Genomic DNA, 19,717 nt, shown 5'->3' on the forward strand with positions numbered 1-19,717 from the left:
CCAGGTGACATCTTTCCAACGCCCCGCCCAGCTGGGAGCGAGAGGACCGTGTCAGAAGGATAAACTCTGCTTGGAAGTCGGTCCGCACCGTGTGGCCGTCTGCTGCTTTCGGTTAGTTAATTTACAAGAACTGTTCCATACGAGGCTTTCGCGGCATTTATACGTCCGGGTTTCGCGTACGTCTCCGTCTACGTACAGCCCGTGTTTTTTTTTTCTCGGTAACGCTCGGTATCATCAGTGGGTCGTTGTTGACATCGTTAAACTAACGGCTCAGTGCCACAGTAGCTTCGGGCTATTTTAACCTTCAAGTGGAAGCGCTTATTGGAAATGCGAGGGATTCCCAACATTTCGCTGGTATGTGTGTACTTTCCAGACTTGATGTCGAGCGCAAAGCTTTTCATTCAACTTGTGTAACGACTGCGAATGGACCAGCTGTCACTTCGTCATTGAAGTCTAACGCTCGGAGACAAGTTTTGAACGGAAAGTGAACGACTAACTTTACAACATGTTATTCATAACACAACGAGCAAGTGGACTGTTTGCTTACACACCGTGGAGGCTGTAAACATGCTTTAATTCGGGTAAGTGCAGCCTGATACTACATGTACCAGGGTTATATATGTCATGTTATGAGTGGGACATTATGGGAATAGAATTAAACTTAGTGTTCTGCCTTATATACCCCATGATATACTGTAGTAATACATAATAATTATTTCTATTATTGGGTATGCCCAGTGAGGCAGAAGAGGCCATGTTTTCTAACGTCACAGCATCCCCCCACCCACACACACACAACATGACCTGGAAAGAGTTACTGTACCGTGAATGAGGATGACCAGGCATATTCAAAGTCACTCATTATATAACGAACTATAACAAAAATGGTGTACTGTACACTGATCACATAATGTAGATACATTGAGAACAAATATGGGGTATTTCAGCTCCAAGCGCCTCACCATGTCACTCACAGTCTCTCAGTATGGCTCTTAGGGCCAACTCGTACACTACCGAGATATGTTCCTCATGCACATGTCAGGATTAAAGGGTAATTTAAGATGCCTCATGAGCCTTCATGCTCCACTCTGACAGGAGCTCAAATTTAACCAGAGTTTTTATACCTCGTGTGTGTGTGTGTGTGTGTGTGTGTGTGTGTGTGTGTATGTGTGTACCATTTCAGTGATCTATTACAGCTCAGACAGTGCAAAGAGCCGTGGCATCAACGTGCCGGCACACATTAGGATGAGGCATGACTGATTGCCTTAAGTGTAAGTGAGATGGACACTCCCCTGGTGTGCTCAGTGTTTGGGTGGGGCTGCATTCACACATGCACACACACACACACACACACACACACACACACACACACACACACACACACACACACACGCACACATCCGTGTGTGTGTTCCTCAGGCACCTGTTGGCATAGGTCCTGTAGCGCCACCTTGGCTGAGGGTGTGTTTACAATCTGATTCCCCCCAACAACAGCTGAATGTCTCCACTATGTGGCTGCAGACCCCCCAAATTGCAGTTCAATATATGAGGGTTTTCCCAGTGTGTGTGTCTGTTGTCTGCCTGTCTGCATTTGCCTAACCATTGGCGTCTACTTGTATGTAAAAATACTGATTATGCACATTTCCCTGCGCATGGTAGTCATTCCAAGACACTGTAATGAACCCTTGAGGCCAACAGATAAGATGTTCAAGTGGGCTTTTGTGATGCTAAAAGTGACTGCTTGCAGCAGAGAGAAGTGTTGAGTAGTTTTTTTGGCAATGCCAGAAATTCCAGACTGAGGTCCACCGTGTAGATTAAGAATGGCCCTTCAAACCGCCAGACATGAGCTGTCTTCATCCTTTCCACTGCAGTTGTTGTATTTACTAGATATGTATTTACTAGATATACTACCTTTTCAGTCCCAATATCGTGTACAGATCTGATACCAGTAATTCATTAATAAACTGTATGCTCACTGCATGGAAGTGACTGGGATTATTATTTTATGTATAAGGCAACACATTGCTTTCTTAACACTGTAAAAATACATGATATAACTAAAAGTGTAAACCTGTTTAATGCAGCAACATTCACCCAGGATTTAAAATTCCTGCAAACGATTTACAAGCAAAAAATTCAATTTATTGGAACAATTCATTTTTCTTTGCACATGCTCAACCTTGCTGACTCTAGCTCCAAATCAATGAGAGATCCAGCTGAGTAATCAACATGAACCCAGAGATCAGGCCATTCAAGATGAATGCATTGTGCTTATAGTTTTGTGCTTATTTTTGCTTGTGTGCTGTGCTCTGCTCAGAGCCTAATGACTTGCATTGACATTGACTTTTCCCTGATCCTCCTTGCCCTCTACTCTCTCTGTATGTGGCCTATCATTAGAGCTATACTTAGCCATGCTTATCAGTTCCCTCGGTAAGACCACAGATGTTTAAGGGCTTTGAATAGTTCAATGTGTAGATGCAGGATGTCAGATGCACTGAAGCAGGGTCAGAAACATGACAGGTGCTTGGGACTAAAAAGAACAAAGAACAGGAAATGTTCCATAAAAAAAGCATGAGTCAAGAATACTCGTATATGTAGGAGTACACATGTTACTTCATTCACATTTTACTCGATGATTGATAATCATGTGTCTGTGGGAGGCAGGGTGATTGATGTATCCTTGAGTAATAGAAATTTTCAAGGCAATTATCCAAAGTTCAGCGGGGAAAAGAGAGTGAAAGATGGCACGGTTGAGGAAACAAAGTTAATTTCTCTTACTTTGTCAAGCCCTGCGCTGATTTGTGGAAGATGAAGAGTGACATTTAAGCGCTTTGACTTTGAATCTTAAACTTTTTATGAAAACATTATGTCAAAAGTGATAAATGAACAATCTCCTTATTTGGGCTTTGATAATGGCACAATTACCCGTTCTGTTATATCAGATCATAAGTTGAATCCAACTTCTCCAGAAAGTAGCTCGATTATGGGTTGAGTGTTTTTAACCTCACGTCAGTAGCTCTCTTTTGCTCCTAGTTTTATGTCTAATTCACCTGACTTTGTGTATGGACTGTGGGCTACATCAGCAGAGGCCTGTAGAGTGCTCTAAATCGAGAGGAAATTATAATTTGTATATGCATTAAGTCATTTGTATATCAAGTTTAAAACTGAAGTTGACCAAAGTAAGTGAACAGTGAGAAAACATATCATCAACAAGACCAACAATGGATTAGCAGATAAAGATGAGTATTTTCATTACAAATTATGAACTGCATGTTGTTCCATCTCACCAGGTGTCTGCATGTAACAGATAAAGCATGTTCCCCTGCTTCATCCAGTTCCCCTGTGTCTAAAAAGGTCCAGGTAGTACGCTGCATTGAGCATGTACTACACCAGGTCACAGGTCTCCTTAATACCTTTACATCTCAGTCAGTAATCCTCCAAGGCCTTGAGTCATGTGGTATTATAGAGACGTTATGTCCTTGGGATCAGGCACTGGACAACTAATGTGCTTGAGATCATGAGCTGAGGGTTTTGAGGGTGAAAACAAACACTGCTGAGTCACTCCCGATCTCAATGTGTGACCTGCTGCAATCTGCATGCATCTGTTACAAATAGAATGGATTGAATTATTTCCAGAGCACTGCCCAGTGCTGTGTTTGTTTCCATCTTACTGTACCAGTTTAATTTGGCACATTGCCTCTTTTTGGTTAGTCAGTATTGTCATAGCAATGTCTAAACCTGCATTTCACCGGGGACGACATGGTCATTAGTCATTACTCATGTTCTGTTCAAAGGCAAACATGCAGTCCCAAATTTCTATGGGATTCCTTGCATGGACATGAGGGTTAATATTCAAATACTATGTTTGCAAGGCAGATTCAGCCCAGCGTCTAACGTCACCATATAATGGACTTCTTTGTGCTGTGGTGCCTATCTGTGATGAAAGCAATTTACACAGTGGGGTTTATCTCGCCACAACTGCCCCCAATGAGGATTGGGCCAGTTTATCCCTGACAGCTTCTGAGGTGAATAGAAAGTTTACCCCATAGTATTAGATTGTCTTTAGATAGGTTGTCCTCTAGTTTCATCAGTTGACCTAATAGCTCTTGTCCCTGTGAAAGAAATGAACACAAAGGAATGGCAGTTGAGAGACGTTATCCCCAAACTGTGGCCTTATTTGATGTGAGAATATCCTCTCCTTGGCCTGACGTGAGCCTGCTTAAGAAAATAATAGCGATCAGGGGGATTGTTTGTTAAAAGAAGCTGCCTGATGGAGTGAGTCGAAAGGAAGGAGCACAGGAAAAGAGGGAAGTTTGGCAGAGAGGAAGTAGCAGTGTATTGTCCATTCACAGAGGATACATCCACCAGGAACATGATCTATTAAAAGCATATTATTTAGGCATTTCATATGTTGAACATTGGGTTAATTTGCTACGTTTCTCACCTCTGATGACATCTGTTTTGTGGTTAGATAAGTTAGAGGTGTTTCAGATGAACTCATATCTGTGTTGATCTGTGCAGTTATGTCATTGTTCTGGTATCAGACAAACGGTTAGGGAAATGCAGGCAGTTGCTGAACTGGCCATAAGCTCTGCATGTGACCACGTGTTCTATTGCTATGTTTGTGCGGTCACTGGTTCTGTTCATGAATCTTGTGAGAAAACATGCTCATGAAGGATTTATCCTTCACTAAAGTACTGTGGCAGCGGCGCATAATCCTACACATGCGCCTGTACTTTAATGATTTAAAAGCATGAAACCTCAGTTCAAACGTGATTATTATGCATATAAATGTCATGCTCTTAGGGTTCATTTAGTGTTCATGTTCTCATCACTTTGAAGTAGCCTTTTTTATATCATGGCTGACATCATACAGAGAACAGATCATAGCATATGCTTTCATTTTCTTCCTGTGTGTTGCTAATATACAGTTCCATAGATATTTTGTAAAGTGATCTCATACATCCATTTGCATGCAGTGATGGGGTGGCGTTCCTTCATGATCATGTGACATGCGCACACCCTTTGTTGACAAGGTTAGCTCATGACATCAGCCATGGGATATTTTGAGTTGAAACCAAGGCTGTATGCATAATGGTAATAATTATTATAGAAAACAAATGATCTTATTTGTAATGTAATCATGCAACTTGGGATTTCTTTAATTTATTGATTATGACATTTTGCATTCCAGATTAACTGTTTCACCTTAACAACATACAATCACACCCAAAAACTTGAACTAATCTATTTAAAGTGATAGAAATCTGAGAGAAATGCCGCCACGTTGAGAAAATAATACCAATTTATGTTTGGAAGCCATCCAGATTACATAAACACATTTTAAGACCTTGATGGTGTTAATAGTCATACAACTGAAACCAGACTAAACAATATCTTAATATTTACATTCAATTGAATGATTCCCAGTAATGTGAACGGGCTGCTCACATTGCTGTTTCCACTTAGAACCAACACCCTACTTCAAGCTCCCAGTGCAGCTCTCAACCATTTTATCGTACTTACGGGGTGTGCTGGAGCGACAAACTAATACTGACCATGCAAAAAAGGGCCCAAATGTGAAAAAAGAGGCAGGCAGGTCAGGGCTCCAGAGTGCGACCATGCGACCAAAATTTTTATGAGTGCGACTGAAAAAAATTGTAGGTCGCACTGGTGCACCTAACGCTGCTCGGGTGAAAAAAAAAATCATAAGCGCAGCATCTCTTTATGTTCTCCTGACGGTATCGTGGTCTAAACCAATAAGAGACAGAGCTCGGGCGGGTCCTTGCCTCTGATTGGCTGTGGTCCTTTTCACACTGCTGTAAATTGTGTCAGTTCGAAAATGCGAGCGAGCAGAGCAGGTACTCTGAGCGCTTCGACAATGAGCGCTTCGATTTTCTTTGAAAGTGAAGAGAGTCAGAAAGCCTCGCCCCGAGACTAATTAAAAAGCCCAAAAATATGCCTTCAGACAGGACTGGTTGAAGCAATTTCCCTGGCTGATGTACGATGAAGAAAGGGACTCAATGCACTGCATTTATTGTCGGGAGTGCGGTCAGCATTTGGCTGGTAATAGTGCGTTTGTGGAGGAGTCAACAACATTTCGCATCGAGACATTGAAAAAGCGCAATATGTCCAAAAAGCATACTACATGCCGTGATAAGTGTGTTAATAAAGTGGCCCCTCATCCAGCTGCATTTCAGCGTCAGGCTGTATCAATCACGTCCGCTGAGGAATCTGAAATGATTATAAAATTCAACGTCGCATACAATATTGCAAAGGAGGAGTTGCCGTTCACTAAATTTAAGTCCGAAATTATTCTGATGAAAAAAATGCCGACACACTAAAGAACAAGACAGCTGCGGAGGTTGGAAACGCCACGTACACGTCATTCATGACTGACGGCGACACAGACGTCTCTACGAAGGAGTGCGTTATTGTCTACTGCCGCATTTTGCATAAAGGGAGGCCGGTCAACATGTTAATTGGACATGTCGGGTGGAGCATGGACACGCACAGTGTTTGAAGGTCCACATTACAGCATGAGACATCATGAATAGGAAATTGTATAGTAGCCTATTCCTAATATTATTATTAAAAATGAATAGCCTAAGTAAAAATATAATTAGGCTAGGCTAAGATCACATAAACAGTTTTCCATTTGCAATCTATAGGCTAGTGACCTGTATGATCTTTTTATTGTGCCACAAAGCAAGCATTTACTGCGCTTGGGCATCAGTGTGCAGATTGGCTGGAGAAAACGGTTCCTCTGGGTGCTGATGGTGCTGCAGTTAACCTAGGCCATAAGGGGGGTGTCATTATGTAAAAGGAGAGCGATAAAAAGGTGACCTTTTGGCGTTAAAGGCGACGCGATGAAAAATGTGGGTGCACCTTAATTTTGTGCTGGTGCACCTAAGAAAAAAAGTTAGGCGCACCAGTGCAACCAATGCAAAAAGTTAGTCTGGAGCCCTGCAGGTGAAACTAAAAAAAAGGCGAGCTTTAATAAATGGAGCCGATACCAAAAATGACAGGGAACGAAAAACTAAGGGGGCAGTAAACAATGAAAAATGTAAAGGAGAAAATACCAAAAGGAACTCACTACTCACTATGTCGTCCACTACATAGTGAGTTCTCCATGTTTTATGAGCATTATACATCAAGCATAGCACTGAAGGAAAAGTTACAGTCAAAACTAGAGAGAGCAGCGCTATTGAGACAAATCCATGAGTTGTAGCACTAAAATGATATATGATGATCACAAATTAACGTATATATTAATTTGGGAAAATACGCTCATTGCCTCCACATTGCCAACAACAGTGTATACAGCTCATTTCATTCTTATCTTTCTGTATAAAAGCCTGATACAGATAAGGGCTGCTTACCAGGCAAACTTGAATTCAAATTGGATTACAATATGTGTATAATATAGTCCTCTTCATGGAACTCCCTGGATAGTGAGTTGGGAGCAGTGAAAGAGTGAGTTCCTTAAATAGTCATGTAGATCGTGCCAGGGCTAAAATGCTGTTGAATATTGGACATTTGACAGGAAGTCTGCACTGTCCGGACAACTACTCAATATGGTTCTACTTACATACTTACTCTAATTCTATACTATTCTATTCTATTCTATTCTAGTTAGAAAGAGGATGTCAGTGGGTCCGTGGTGCCCTCTAAAACTCCTTGCTACCATGTTAGCTACAACACATTAATAACCAAAGGCTTGTTTGGTTCATCTCTCTGCCAGCAGTTATGTAATGTCCCACTTGTGTGATCAATCAATAATGTGGTGTCCTGTGGTCTCAGTGAAGTTTGGTGATGCTTCAAAAAGAAAAGAACGCCTCGGGCTGCTGTCCGCTCTGCCTTTAGCTACCATACATAAAGGACTCTAATGACCTCCTTGACAGTGATTGACACTATGCTGTTGCCCTTGTGGCCTATCCGAAGGTTAGAACTAAATGGAACTGTCAAATGCACCACAGTCTTCTCCTGGTGGGGTTCAAGTGAAGGTCATATAGAGGGAGCAGATACTCCCATGACTACCTATTCATTCCATGCACATGCACTAAAACCGAATGATAAAGCAGAGAGAGGAGTGGTGTTAGGAGAGATGGGATTACGGTGATGGGTCTGTGGACATGTGGGCTGCTCAAACAGGAAAGAAAATGAGATTCTGCCAATATTTCTACTGCTCAGCATCACAGCTCAGAAAGAAGGCAGCAGCAGAGTTATTCTTAAGGATATGAGTTATGCTGGATGATGAGGACTTTTTGGGCTTGTTTCGGTGTCGTGACTAATCAGTACTATGACTCATTTTGGTTCAGACTTTCTTTGTCACATCCTGGTTCTGTGCATATCGTAAATACATGTAGCACCACAAAAAAAGTAATTCTCTCCACCATTCAGTCATCTGGTAGAAAACTTTTTCAGTCTCGAATTGGCGCTCCAAATCACTAATATAACACGGTTTATGTTCAACAGCTGACTTTGATTGAGGCCTGTTAATAAAAGCCATAAATGCCTGTAACAAGAAGCAATTCAAACGCTGAAGTAGTCCTGTGTGTGAGTCTTTTATTTTATTGTTGCTGATGTGGGTTTGATCAGACTCCATGCTGTGATTTGTCAATATGCCACTAATTAACGGAAGATATTGAGGAACTGGCAAGGCTCGTATGGTTTTACTGCTGGCACTTAGCTAAAAACGGTTGACTGAGTGGAACCAGTATGCTACCAACCATGAAATGAGCAGGGGGATCTGAACTCCTGTTGAATCTTTATGAGAAGCACAAGACATTCTCCTTACTGGAGCTACTCTGTTGTGCTGCTCTGGTGATCGTTTGACATTATAGGACTGCTGCATGCACACTGGGAATTGCTACTTTAGCTTGTTGGTAAAAATGTGTTGAGCTGGAGGGATTATGTGCTTTATTCTTTACACTTCATACCATATTGTGGATAATTCATCCCATTTTCTCCCCCTGCTAATATAATCTCTTTTGTACTTGAAATTACACTTTTTCGTGGTTTTCATTTCTTCTTTTAGTGTATTTTCCCCCAAACCTAATTTTACATCTCTTCTCCTCTTGCAGCACACTGGGTGGGTCTCCTAAAAGATGCCCTATCAAATATTAAACACACCCATAAAGGCTCTGTTCTCTCCCACACACCCGTGGCCACACACCACACACGTCACATCACACACACACACACACACACACACACACACACACACATGCACACACAGGCACACATGCAAGCAGAGAGCCAGGCAGTAGACAGAGCAACCTCTGAAGAGAGTTTTCCTGTTCCTGTGCTCTACTCTCTTTTGGGTATGACCTTACTTTCAGTTTAGATGAAGAAACAGACTGCAGGGTGAAATGGCAGGGTGTAGGTCTGACTATGGGATGGAAATGATTGGACTCGTCAACATAAGTTCACTGAGTTAAGGTAATGTTTTCCTCATCTACTTCTCTGTTGTACATTATGAGGCAAAAGTCTAATGTGCCGTGCCCATGTGTTTGTGCTGGTCCAGTATACCACGTCATGCAGTGTGTACTTATTGTAGTTGTTAATGTAGCATGCTGCCACACCTTAACTGTCTTTCTCCACTTTTCTCTACTCACACCAGAACATGGTCTCTGTCATTTGATCTACCAGAGTATACAGCACCAAACCCCCTTAAATGTTGTCTCATTCCCTCAATACCCATTAGCCTAGCGTTAGTGTTGCTTTCATCCCTGTCTCATTCTATTAGCCTGCTCTAATGGCACTCTGTTAATCTCTTCAGGGACAGAGCTGTGGCCCACTACTGCTCTGTCCAGATGACTGGCCTGATTATTACTCCACTGGGACACTTGAGTCCCTTAATATATGGAAATGATACTGCACTTTAGTTTAGATTCAGAAGGGGGTGAGGAAATAATCTGGGCTGCGTTTGATTCTCAGGTTGTATTTATTATGGCTTCATCCTTTCGTAGATCGGATCATTTGAATTACTTATCAGGCCTACATAGTTTCTTATATCTGTTCTGTGGTTGGTTTAAACAAGGCATTGGATTTGGCGAGGGAAACTGCTCTGAGATAGTGGTTGTGTGTGTCTGGGGAGGTCCTTTTAAAGAAAAAGTATCTTGTCTCAGGGTGGTGCCAGCTGGATGACAAACTAAACTCCCTCTTCAGAAGGGGGTTATATTGATCTATAATTGATTGGTTTGGCTGCGCTTTATGAAAAAAACAGAGTTACCAAGATGAAACAGTCTTGATCTTTTCTCACCCTCTCCAGCCATCCTTCATGTCCCTCCCTCCATGTTTTCATTTCTGTATCTCACTTTCTTCAGTTCTCTTTATTCTGCCACCTGAGAGTGAATACAAAGAGAAGAATATTGCAGGGGATTTTGGCACATTCTTTTGGGCCACTACCCACACGGTTAGCTGTGTTGCTCATTCCATGAAAGCAGGATCCTTACAAGTTGTACCTCATTGTAAAGGTGACTAATCAGGCTTTCCAACGATACAATAATGGTATTATACACCTTTTTTTTGTGCAAAAGAGAAGACACTTTGCCTGTTAAATCTGAAGCACTTTTAGCCTCTGCAGTTACAAACACGGATGTTGTGATTAGGAAGCTATTCTGAAAATGTAACTACAAGGTAATGATTACTCTATACGGGAAATAGTAGCAAAGCTGCCATAAAAGTTGTCAGTGTGTGCAGGTCGTTATGTGATTATAGCACCCTTTTCTAATGGCATGTATAGTGGCTTTAAGTAAATCCACTTCAAGAAGTACCTAACAACACTGACACTATCTCACACAAAGTGACAGAAAACATGTATGGAACAAAATTTGTTGAAATGGTCAGTAATGTCTAAGACTGTGACGCTTTGTCACCTCCTCTTTGCTAAAGTCTTACTGAATAAGTGTGTTCCCTTTTATAAAGTTAGCAGAGGTGATCTTCATTTCAGGTGACGTAGCCCACCTCTGCTTACAGTATTTTTAAATCTGTACTTTTAAACTTTATTTCCGATACAACAATAGCTCAACTAACTAAATCTGTGCATATTGAAGGAGTTTTTGTGTTCTGTTTTCTTTCTAAAATACTAGAGATAAATGGATTCTTTTGTAAAGAATCGCTTACCCTGGATCCTTCGCTGGAGTTTCCACAGTAAATAAAGTAAAATAAAATACTTCGGATTGACTGAAGTAAAGGTAAGAGAGAAGATTGAGAGATGGTGCTGAGACTTTTCAATGATGGGGACCTATGAGCATTGGGAGGTGAGGACAGACCGGCTGTGGGGATACACAGCAGAAAAGGGGCTTTACTGCGTGTAGTAGAGCACATCCATTCATGCGTAGTCCCAATGACCCAGTGGATCATAGCCCTCAGCCTGTCACAGCTTATCTGCATCCATCCTGTTACTCCTGAAGAATGCGTCTCTGTAGTGTGTGTGCAGCTCAAAAGTGAAAGCTTCGCCAGAGGAGTGATGAACAACCTTATTCTTGCAGATCCGATTTTTCAGACTTCCTGCATCTCTGCCAGGTGCTTTCTGTCTGGCTGAGTTGGAAACGAAGACAGGCCAAATAGCCTAACCGTCCGACAGATAGAACGCTCACCATTCCCTATACGACAGAGAGAAAGAATAGATGTCATCTCACTTTCCTGCTCATTTCACACACAGGGATAACGGCTGAGATGCTAATTCGCTGTTCTCGCAGAAGATCACCTTGTGGGAAAAGTCTGCCTGAAGTCTCTCTGTCTCTATTTAAAAGTATCTGGCTGGGACTTTGTACATCCCTTTTCTCTTTGTAATATGGAGAAACTATATGCACTGGGTGATATGGATGTTAATATTCCGTTCTATTAAACAGACAAAATCTAGCAAGGATTAGGGACATTGAGATACAACTCTTTTTGCTGTTGACCAACTCAGTGCAGTGAAGAATCCAGAAAATCAAGTTAAACTTAATTATTTACACTCTCTCTGTAGACCTCAATGTCGAACCAGGATAAAATTAAATCTACAGCACTCCGGCTTGTTGGAAGGTTTCTCGTTGCAGTGCACAGCTTTTGGTTTTCCTCTAACATGATGTTTTCACGTTGTAGAAGTATGATTATAACCTCGACTGCAGTGTCCTCCTGAACTGTTTTCTTTACATGAGTCATCCATTTACACTGTCAAGGTTTCCTGTTTTGTTTCATATACAGTGCAGAGACGCAGGAGGCACCTCGTTGGTCTTGGTTTATATGGAGTTTAGTGCAAGCCTTGTATTTGATGTCAGTGAAGCTCAGGGATATTTATTTACTGTACTACTGTCTGGGGGGGAGGGGCCGCCTTCAGATATGAGCGTTTGACAGATGGTGTGGACGGTTTACTGCCCTCACTCTGAATGTGTGTCAGTCAGTTAGGATGTTGTTGTATATTTGTGGTTCTCTTGAGCTGACCTGCCTTTGTACCAGTATCAGGGAATAGGGCTGGGTTTCAACCATAGTGTGTTGGAAACATCGAGAAACAAACCCAGCCATATACTTGGTTACTTTGGATACTTTGTCTTATTTTCATATTCTTTGACAAGATATGTACTGATTTTAAATTATAACCTTTATTTAGGCATAAAAACGGCATATTTGGTCATGTTAAGAACAATTACTCACTGATGTACAATACATATATGGCTCATCTTGGGCTATGATAATGTGAATAGCTATATAGAAATCTTCTCGCTGATCGTCTCATTTTCTTATGTAGGTCATATAGACGCATCATTATTAAAATGGAACAGTTTCATAACAAGTTAATAGCTCCTTGTCAAAACACAACTGGTGTTAAATCAGAGGGCCGTGTATATTCCTGTTCTTGTTTACTGTTGCAGGAAAAGTTGAGACCTCAACATTTGACTCATACTTTTCATTGACGGCACGTCTGCATTTTTGCGGCAACCCATTAATTAAAACAAAACGTTAATGTCAAGAATAGAAGCTGTGGATTTCTTTATGGTGACTTAAATATAAGCATCAGAGAAAACACCAGCACTACAGATGAATATCTTCCAGTGGCTGGGTGATGAGTGAGATGACCCAGATGAATAAACATTTTCCACAGCAGTGTATGGATTTGCTTCTATGCAATAATAAATCTGCCACGCTGGATGTGAATGAAACTTGAGAGGTTCTGGGGCCATTCACAGTAGCGAAAGACCCTAATCTAATTCACTACCCATTAAACACACACACACACACACACACACACACACACACACACACACACACACACACACACACGCACACACACAGCATCACCATCCCTTCCTCAGGGCAAAGAGGCTTTGGTTGCCCTGCCTGCACATGCTGACCTGATTTTGTGTGAAATGTGTGTTTTAGTGTTTGTACCCACGTGTGTTTATGAAGCAGATTAGGATGGTGGCGTAGCCAGACTTCTGTGGTAGTGGGTGAGCGTGTCTCTTCGATTGTAGACACGTGTGTCTGTGCAAGGGAATGTGGGGCAACGTTTCCAGATTAGGAGACCCACATTATAACACAATACCCATCCCCCACCCCTTCAAAAGTGGGGTTATATGCTCCAGTATCTGCCTTTGTGTCTTTGTGCCAGTTTGTCAAAGGATCCACTAACATGGGAGAAACTGCTTGATCTGCTTTGGATGAACGACACAGCAGGCAGTTCTTGAAAGTAAATTATTATGCGTGGATATTAATATTATTTGGTGCAGCAATTAATTTCTCTTGATGGAAAAAGAGTCGACAGTTTTTAGTACCTGCTTCGCTCCCTCATGCAGATAGATCACTTTCTGCTAACTGCACCTGCACCATCTGGATCTCAGTAACTTTCCTATTCATAATCTTCGAGCACTAGCCAGATGGATGTAACACACAGGTGCACCACCAACCCATGTACACTTGTCACATGGCTGATTGGAATTGAATGCATTTAACAAGGAGTAGCAGGAAACAGCCCTGTATTCTCCCTCCATTGGCTTTAAATGCTGTACGTCCTCCATTCACTATTCACAGTTTGTTGGCCACCTTCCCGGCACTGGTTTCCCCTTGTCCCCCAGGCGTTGTCTACCCTTTTTCCCATTCTTTTGTTGGACAGGCGTGTTGGCGCTGCATCCTTTAAAACCAGTGCCAGCTACAGGTCATATCATGTCTGAAAATCTTGTATATTTACGTTTTGGGAGATTTTATGTCATTACATGATTTTAAACAGATCATAAGAAGCATACTTTTCAGTTTCCTGCACTGGATTTAGTTTCATAAGTGCTTTCTGTTTGAATAGACTCAAATACATAGTACAATGTTTAAGGAAGAGACATCAGATTTATATATGTGATTGATTACCCGTTGCATAAAGACCAAGATTAATGCAGCCTTTATGTCTCTCACATGACCACGTGAAAGCATCAAGCCAGACTTGCCGTGACAAAGTCTCAAGTCACTCAGTAATCTTCCCAGATTAATCCCTAATGCTCTTGACAGTCAGCGATCTTTGAAAAGGAGACAGACATGCAACCACAACAGCAGGTGGACAGGACTACCCTTAGTATAATTACTGAATGTCATATAATTTGTAAGACCATTATAGATGAATGCATATGTGCTATTGTGTCTTTTTAACTACATTTGAATGTCTTCTTTTACTTAACCTGTAATGGAACCTTTCACAGTAGTGTTTTTTTTTTGGTCACCAACAGGAATAAAATCCCTCTATATTAACCACTCATCTAATCATCTCTTCTTTTTGTGTATTCTCTTCATAGTTGCGTGTAATTCCATGTTCCTTCATGCCTATGTTGGCATCTAATGGAAGAAAAAGCACCAATCAAGTCTGCCATGGTATCCAGACTGCCTAAGTTCGGTGCACGCCCCTCGACTGGTGGCACCAGCCCCTTGTCCAATGGTTCCACACAGCCAACCACTCCCCCAGCAACACGCCCAAATGGCATAATCCGTGCCTCTCCTTTTTCCTTGAAATGGAAGAGAGATGAGGGGACGACCCCCTCGAGCCCTACCACCCCCACCAGCCCTGGGGATGGAGTTGAAGACAAGGCTCAGACACAGTTTCCCTCATTGGCAAAGGAGGTCAAGAATGGCTCTCCATCTACACCCAAGATGCGGAGGTCAGGTGCATCGATGGTGGCAATATCCAGTCCCAAAGCCATCCCCAAGCAATCCTTGAAGATGAGTCCCAAAGTAGGGACCAAAGTGGGCCAAATCCCACTGAACGGAGTTCCTAAAATAGGCCAGAATGGCTCCAGCATTCCAGCTCGAACAGGGTCAGAGTCTCGCCTTATGCAGCCAAGATTGGACTCCAGCTCTCCCCGAAGTAGCTCTCAAGACCGCCTGTCCCAGTCCAGTGACAGCCTGAAGGCCCTGGGACAGGACAACATGGTGCGCTCAAACAGTTTCACCCACTTCAAGCAGATTCCCTCACCCACCAGCCAGCCTATGATACGATCCTTCTCCTTTAACCGGGCTGTGGAGCTAGCCAAGCCTCTGGCAAACACTCAGCTCCAGCCTCCTCGGAGTAGTTTCCTCAAACCCCCTCAGCTGAGCAATGGGAGAGTTGGCTTAGGAATCGGAGGTCTGAATGGCAGCATTGGAGGTTCAGGAGGGCACAGTGGAGGACTTCAGTACAGTAGAACTCCTTCAGCTGCTTCCTCTCTTCCCACCCTCTCGATCCCTCCAGCACCCACTACTCCCAGCGCTCTGAGGAAGCCTCTACTCCCCAGTTGTGTGTTGACCAAATCATTGGGCAGTGGGGGGTCTTTGGGCTACAGGCTGGCTCGATCTGGGCAGGCCAAGCAGCAGAAAAATCCCTTTCCAGGCAGGGTTAAGGGGGATATCAGACCTTCAGCTGCTCCTGAAAGTGCAAGACTATTAGGGAGAGCAATAGACATTGAGCAGACTGGTGAAGCTGACAAACCAGACTCATGCAGTGACAGTGATGGAAGCTCTGGAGCAGCAAAAGGAGGAGGAAGTGGTGCGCTCAGGAAGAGCTCCGGCCAGACAGCAGCCGAGACTTTGGAGGACATGTCCTTATCTTCTGCCTCATCTCTAGACAGAGGCGACACCAGTGAAGAGTTTCTAGATGACCTTGACTGCGTAGGAGAGGTGTTCATTGATGGGGACCTGCCTGACAACAGAAAAACTTGCAGCACTACTCAAACCAGCTTACACAGCTTTCTCAATGAAACCCTTGACTGGGACTCTATGGATCTGGCAGGTAAAAACAGAATTGAAAGGAAATTCAATTAAATTGTTGTGTTACATTGTTGTCAGTTCATCGCTTAATTTAATGTATGCAGGTCATAAAGAAGACAGTCCTATGCAGGACTCCCAGGGACCTTTGGTGTGTTCAGAGCAGGGTGATGTCCTTCAGACTTCGTCTGTGGAGCTGTCGCCCTCCAACAGCTCTGGTGGAACCTACATGTGGGATGAGGATGGACTCGAGCCCCTTGGGGGGCCTGGAATACATCCATGTGACGGCTATGATGATTCAGAGCTCAACAGCACAGTGAGTCACAGTTTTAAGTGTTGATGAATTTTTATATAAATATGTACAATGCAAAAAACAAAAAACAAAATATAACAGTTGTTGATTAGTCAGTCCTGAAATCAGGTCTCTCTCACAAAACTATTTCCCACTGGTTCCACTTCTTCCCACTGCTGTCAGTAAAACAAACAATCATCTCAAATTCACTTCTTTATCAAGAAAACAGAATTTAAGACACACTCTTTTATGAGAGTAAACAGTGACACACATTCTGTTAATTTACTAATTGAAGTGATTTGCTTAAATCAACAAAGACTTTCAGCTCTGACATGTTTCAAAGGATAATCATTCACTATACTATAATTGCAACAATATTGTTTCAGTTGTTTATACTAAACCAGTAAGGAAGTAAGCACTCCTGTTCTGCCAACATGCCCCTCATACTCTCCACTCTTCACGCTTAATGTCAACTGGCAGTTTGCTCTGTAGCATATTTCTGTCAGGGCAAGGGATGGAAAGCAGCCAAAACCCTTTAGCGATGATACAGTTATGAAGACTAAAAACTTCAGAAATATATTGCTAGTTGGCAAAGAATAGTCTTGTGTGCCTGAGAACTGGGTTCATGTCCAACTACAGTTGTTTTTAAGAGAGAGTTGAAAGGAATGTAAATGTGCTTGTATGATGCCCATTATACAAATGGCCTTTGTAACATTTCCAAGTATAAAACATACAAAAGTTCAAGCCTCAGTGGACCGGCTCAAAAGACTCAAAATGTAGGCCGGAAATATCCATTTAAAAAACATAATGTACTTAATGTTAGCTTCAGGGGCCAAACCTCATTACCGCATTACCCTCAATCACACTGTAAACTGACTGTTAATATATTAACTCTTAAGTCGTTCCATGGCTGGAAGTGTTGCATGCCATCTTGTTACACTATCATCCTTTTATATATGAATTTATTATTTTTTTTCTGTAAAAAGTAGAAATATTCAGTAATCAAAGTGGTTAATTTGTTATGTCATTAAGTTAAATTTTCCTTAATAGGGGGTTGACTTGGTTCAGCTGAGATACATTGGGGCTTTTATCAAGCACATGTGTATACTGTCCTTGGAGATCTGCTTACAACTTCAGCCTTCAACCTTTTCAGCATTCACTGTTAAATAACAACTTTTTTTTTATAATTGGGGATTAATCGAGCAGAGCAGTGGGACATGGAAAGCAAAACTGTCTCAAGGTTTCTTCCTGCTCTCATGGCAGGTTTCATGCCAAGGCCTCTCTGTCCATGAAAGGAACGCTGACCTGGCCATCAACAGCATGTTAATAGCGTCGCTGGCCTTCACTTTGGTGCTCTGCGTTCCTGTACCAGGGCACCTGATCTCAGGAATGTGTAAAGGGCTTAAAACGAGCTGGATTAGAAATGATATAATAAGATTTACGTGTTTACTACTTTCACCTTGTGATGTTGACACAAGGTTCAAGTCACTGTAAAAGGAACATGTTTCTCTTGCAATAATGGATTCTCTAGCAAATACCAAAGCAATACGGAAAGGAGGAGAGAGAGACTTGTGTGCTGTCAGTGCAAGCACACATGCTGTAGCCTTGTGTATCTGATTAAGAGTCATTCAGCACGTCTTAAGGAGTGCGTGTGTGTGTTGTGTAGCAGATTAGTTGAGCTGTCATCATGTGGTAGACTTGTTTGATGTTTTGAAAAAGGCAAAGTGTGATTGACATTCCATTATAGCAGACGGGAGACTTGTGCCCCCCCTAAATCTACATACTGTACCATAAATGTACACAATATTCTAGATAATCTGCTTAAATCTTTACAGAATTACAGAATTGGAGCATCATCAAATACAGATACGAGACTTTTAATAATTTCTAGAAGAAGCACCTTCTACTGATTGTGCCACAAAGAGATCAGAAGTATAATAATATAATATGACTGCAGTTCTGCACTAGATTAGGTGATTATTATTGTACTTGATAAGTACAATACTGGTGATCGGAGAGAAGCCACAATCAAATGCTGTTTCCCAGAATGAATCTACCACAGGGCTACTAGTTTAGAGGATGTGTGCCTCCTGTCAGTGTAACTGGAGGCTGTTATTCCATCAGGAGCATCCATCTTTCCTGCCCCCCAGCCAATGTAATGAAATCATGCGTGTTATAAAATGTGAAATTACCATTACCAAGCCTGACCCTCAGCATAGCTCTACCCTGTCTGTAACATTTTTTAGTGAGGTACGAACCTCTGTTTTGAGAAGAAGGAAATTGTGATGGTTAGATATGAGATGATATTGAATTGTATCGTGGATCGAGATAAAAAAAAAACCCACAATAAGTTGATTGTGGTGAATTTCCATTATCAGGATAATCGTAAATATCTGAGTGAGCCTGATATCATATCGTTATTTATTACTGCTTATGCACTTCCGGTTGGATGCAAACTGCATGTCGTTGCTTTGTACTTTTGACATGCGCAATGACAATAAAGTTGAATCTAATCTAATCTAATAATACAGGATACAAATTTTTTTTTTTTACCATTTTAAAATTGTATTTATTCATCCTATATTTATGCAGGCAGACCTTATGAAATATGACCATCTTATCTAAAAGGATGGAAAAAATGATTTCTTATAGTGATACAATAAAAACAGTTGTTTCTGTAAATTATTTTGTCCAGGTTCATCGTCGACATTTTCAGATCGTCCCATGTCTAGTGATAATTCTTGCTGTAAGAGTGGGTAAAGTCTGATGTTGGTTGGAACATGAAAACAGGAACATTATAGACCCAGGAAGGAAGAGACTGGTGTTACTGTAGTGGCTGATGTGTGAAGATCAGGTCTATGGGGAATCTGCCTTTTGAAATATTTAACTGAACCGTTTTATTAGACTAAATGAGCCCACTTACTGTAATTAGATGCACTTAGCTCTCTCTATCCCACTCTTTTTCCTCCTCTGTCTCCATCTCTCTCTTACTCGTTCTTCTCTTGTTTACTCAGTAAATAGTTCCTAATAATGAGCAGAAGGAAACCATGAATGTAGTCACAAAGTGTCCAAAGTGATTGCTTCATCCTGTGTAATCATGTTGGTCTGTAATGAGTTAAGGCATTAAACAATGTGGATCAATGAGGATGAGTTTGACAGGAATGCTCCTCTGAATTAGATGCTGATGAACAAGAAATGCAGGGTAATTAGGCCTAATAT

The 19,717-nt window shown here is 41.8% G+C and overlaps 1 protein-coding gene across 3 annotated transcripts in view; it reads left to right on the plus strand.

Annotated features, from left to right (window-relative positions):
* Positions 1 to 19,717, plus strand: part of ccser2a (coiled-coil serine-rich protein 2a) — a 50,170-nt gene continuing 30,453 nt past the window's right edge. The window contains exons 1-3 of one of the 3 annotated variants that reach the window (XM_084020771.1): positions 1 to 581; positions 14,766 to 16,231; positions 16,314 to 16,522. In XM_084020771.1, coding sequence (XP_083876897.1) covers positions 14,809 to 16,231; positions 16,314 to 16,522 — 1,632 coding nt within the window. In that variant the 5' untranslated portion in view covers positions 1 to 581; positions 14,766 to 14,808. The remainder of the gene's footprint in view (positions 582 to 14,765; positions 16,232 to 16,313; positions 16,523 to 19,717) is intronic. The other 2 variants (XM_084020772.1, XM_084020773.1) reach the window with 2 other exon arrangements.

This window comes from Eutrigla gurnardus, assembly GCF_963514095.1.
Source record: "Eutrigla gurnardus genome assembly, chromosome: 11".
Classification (NCBI taxonomy): Eukaryota; Metazoa; Chordata; class Actinopteri; order Perciformes; family Triglidae; genus Eutrigla; species Eutrigla gurnardus.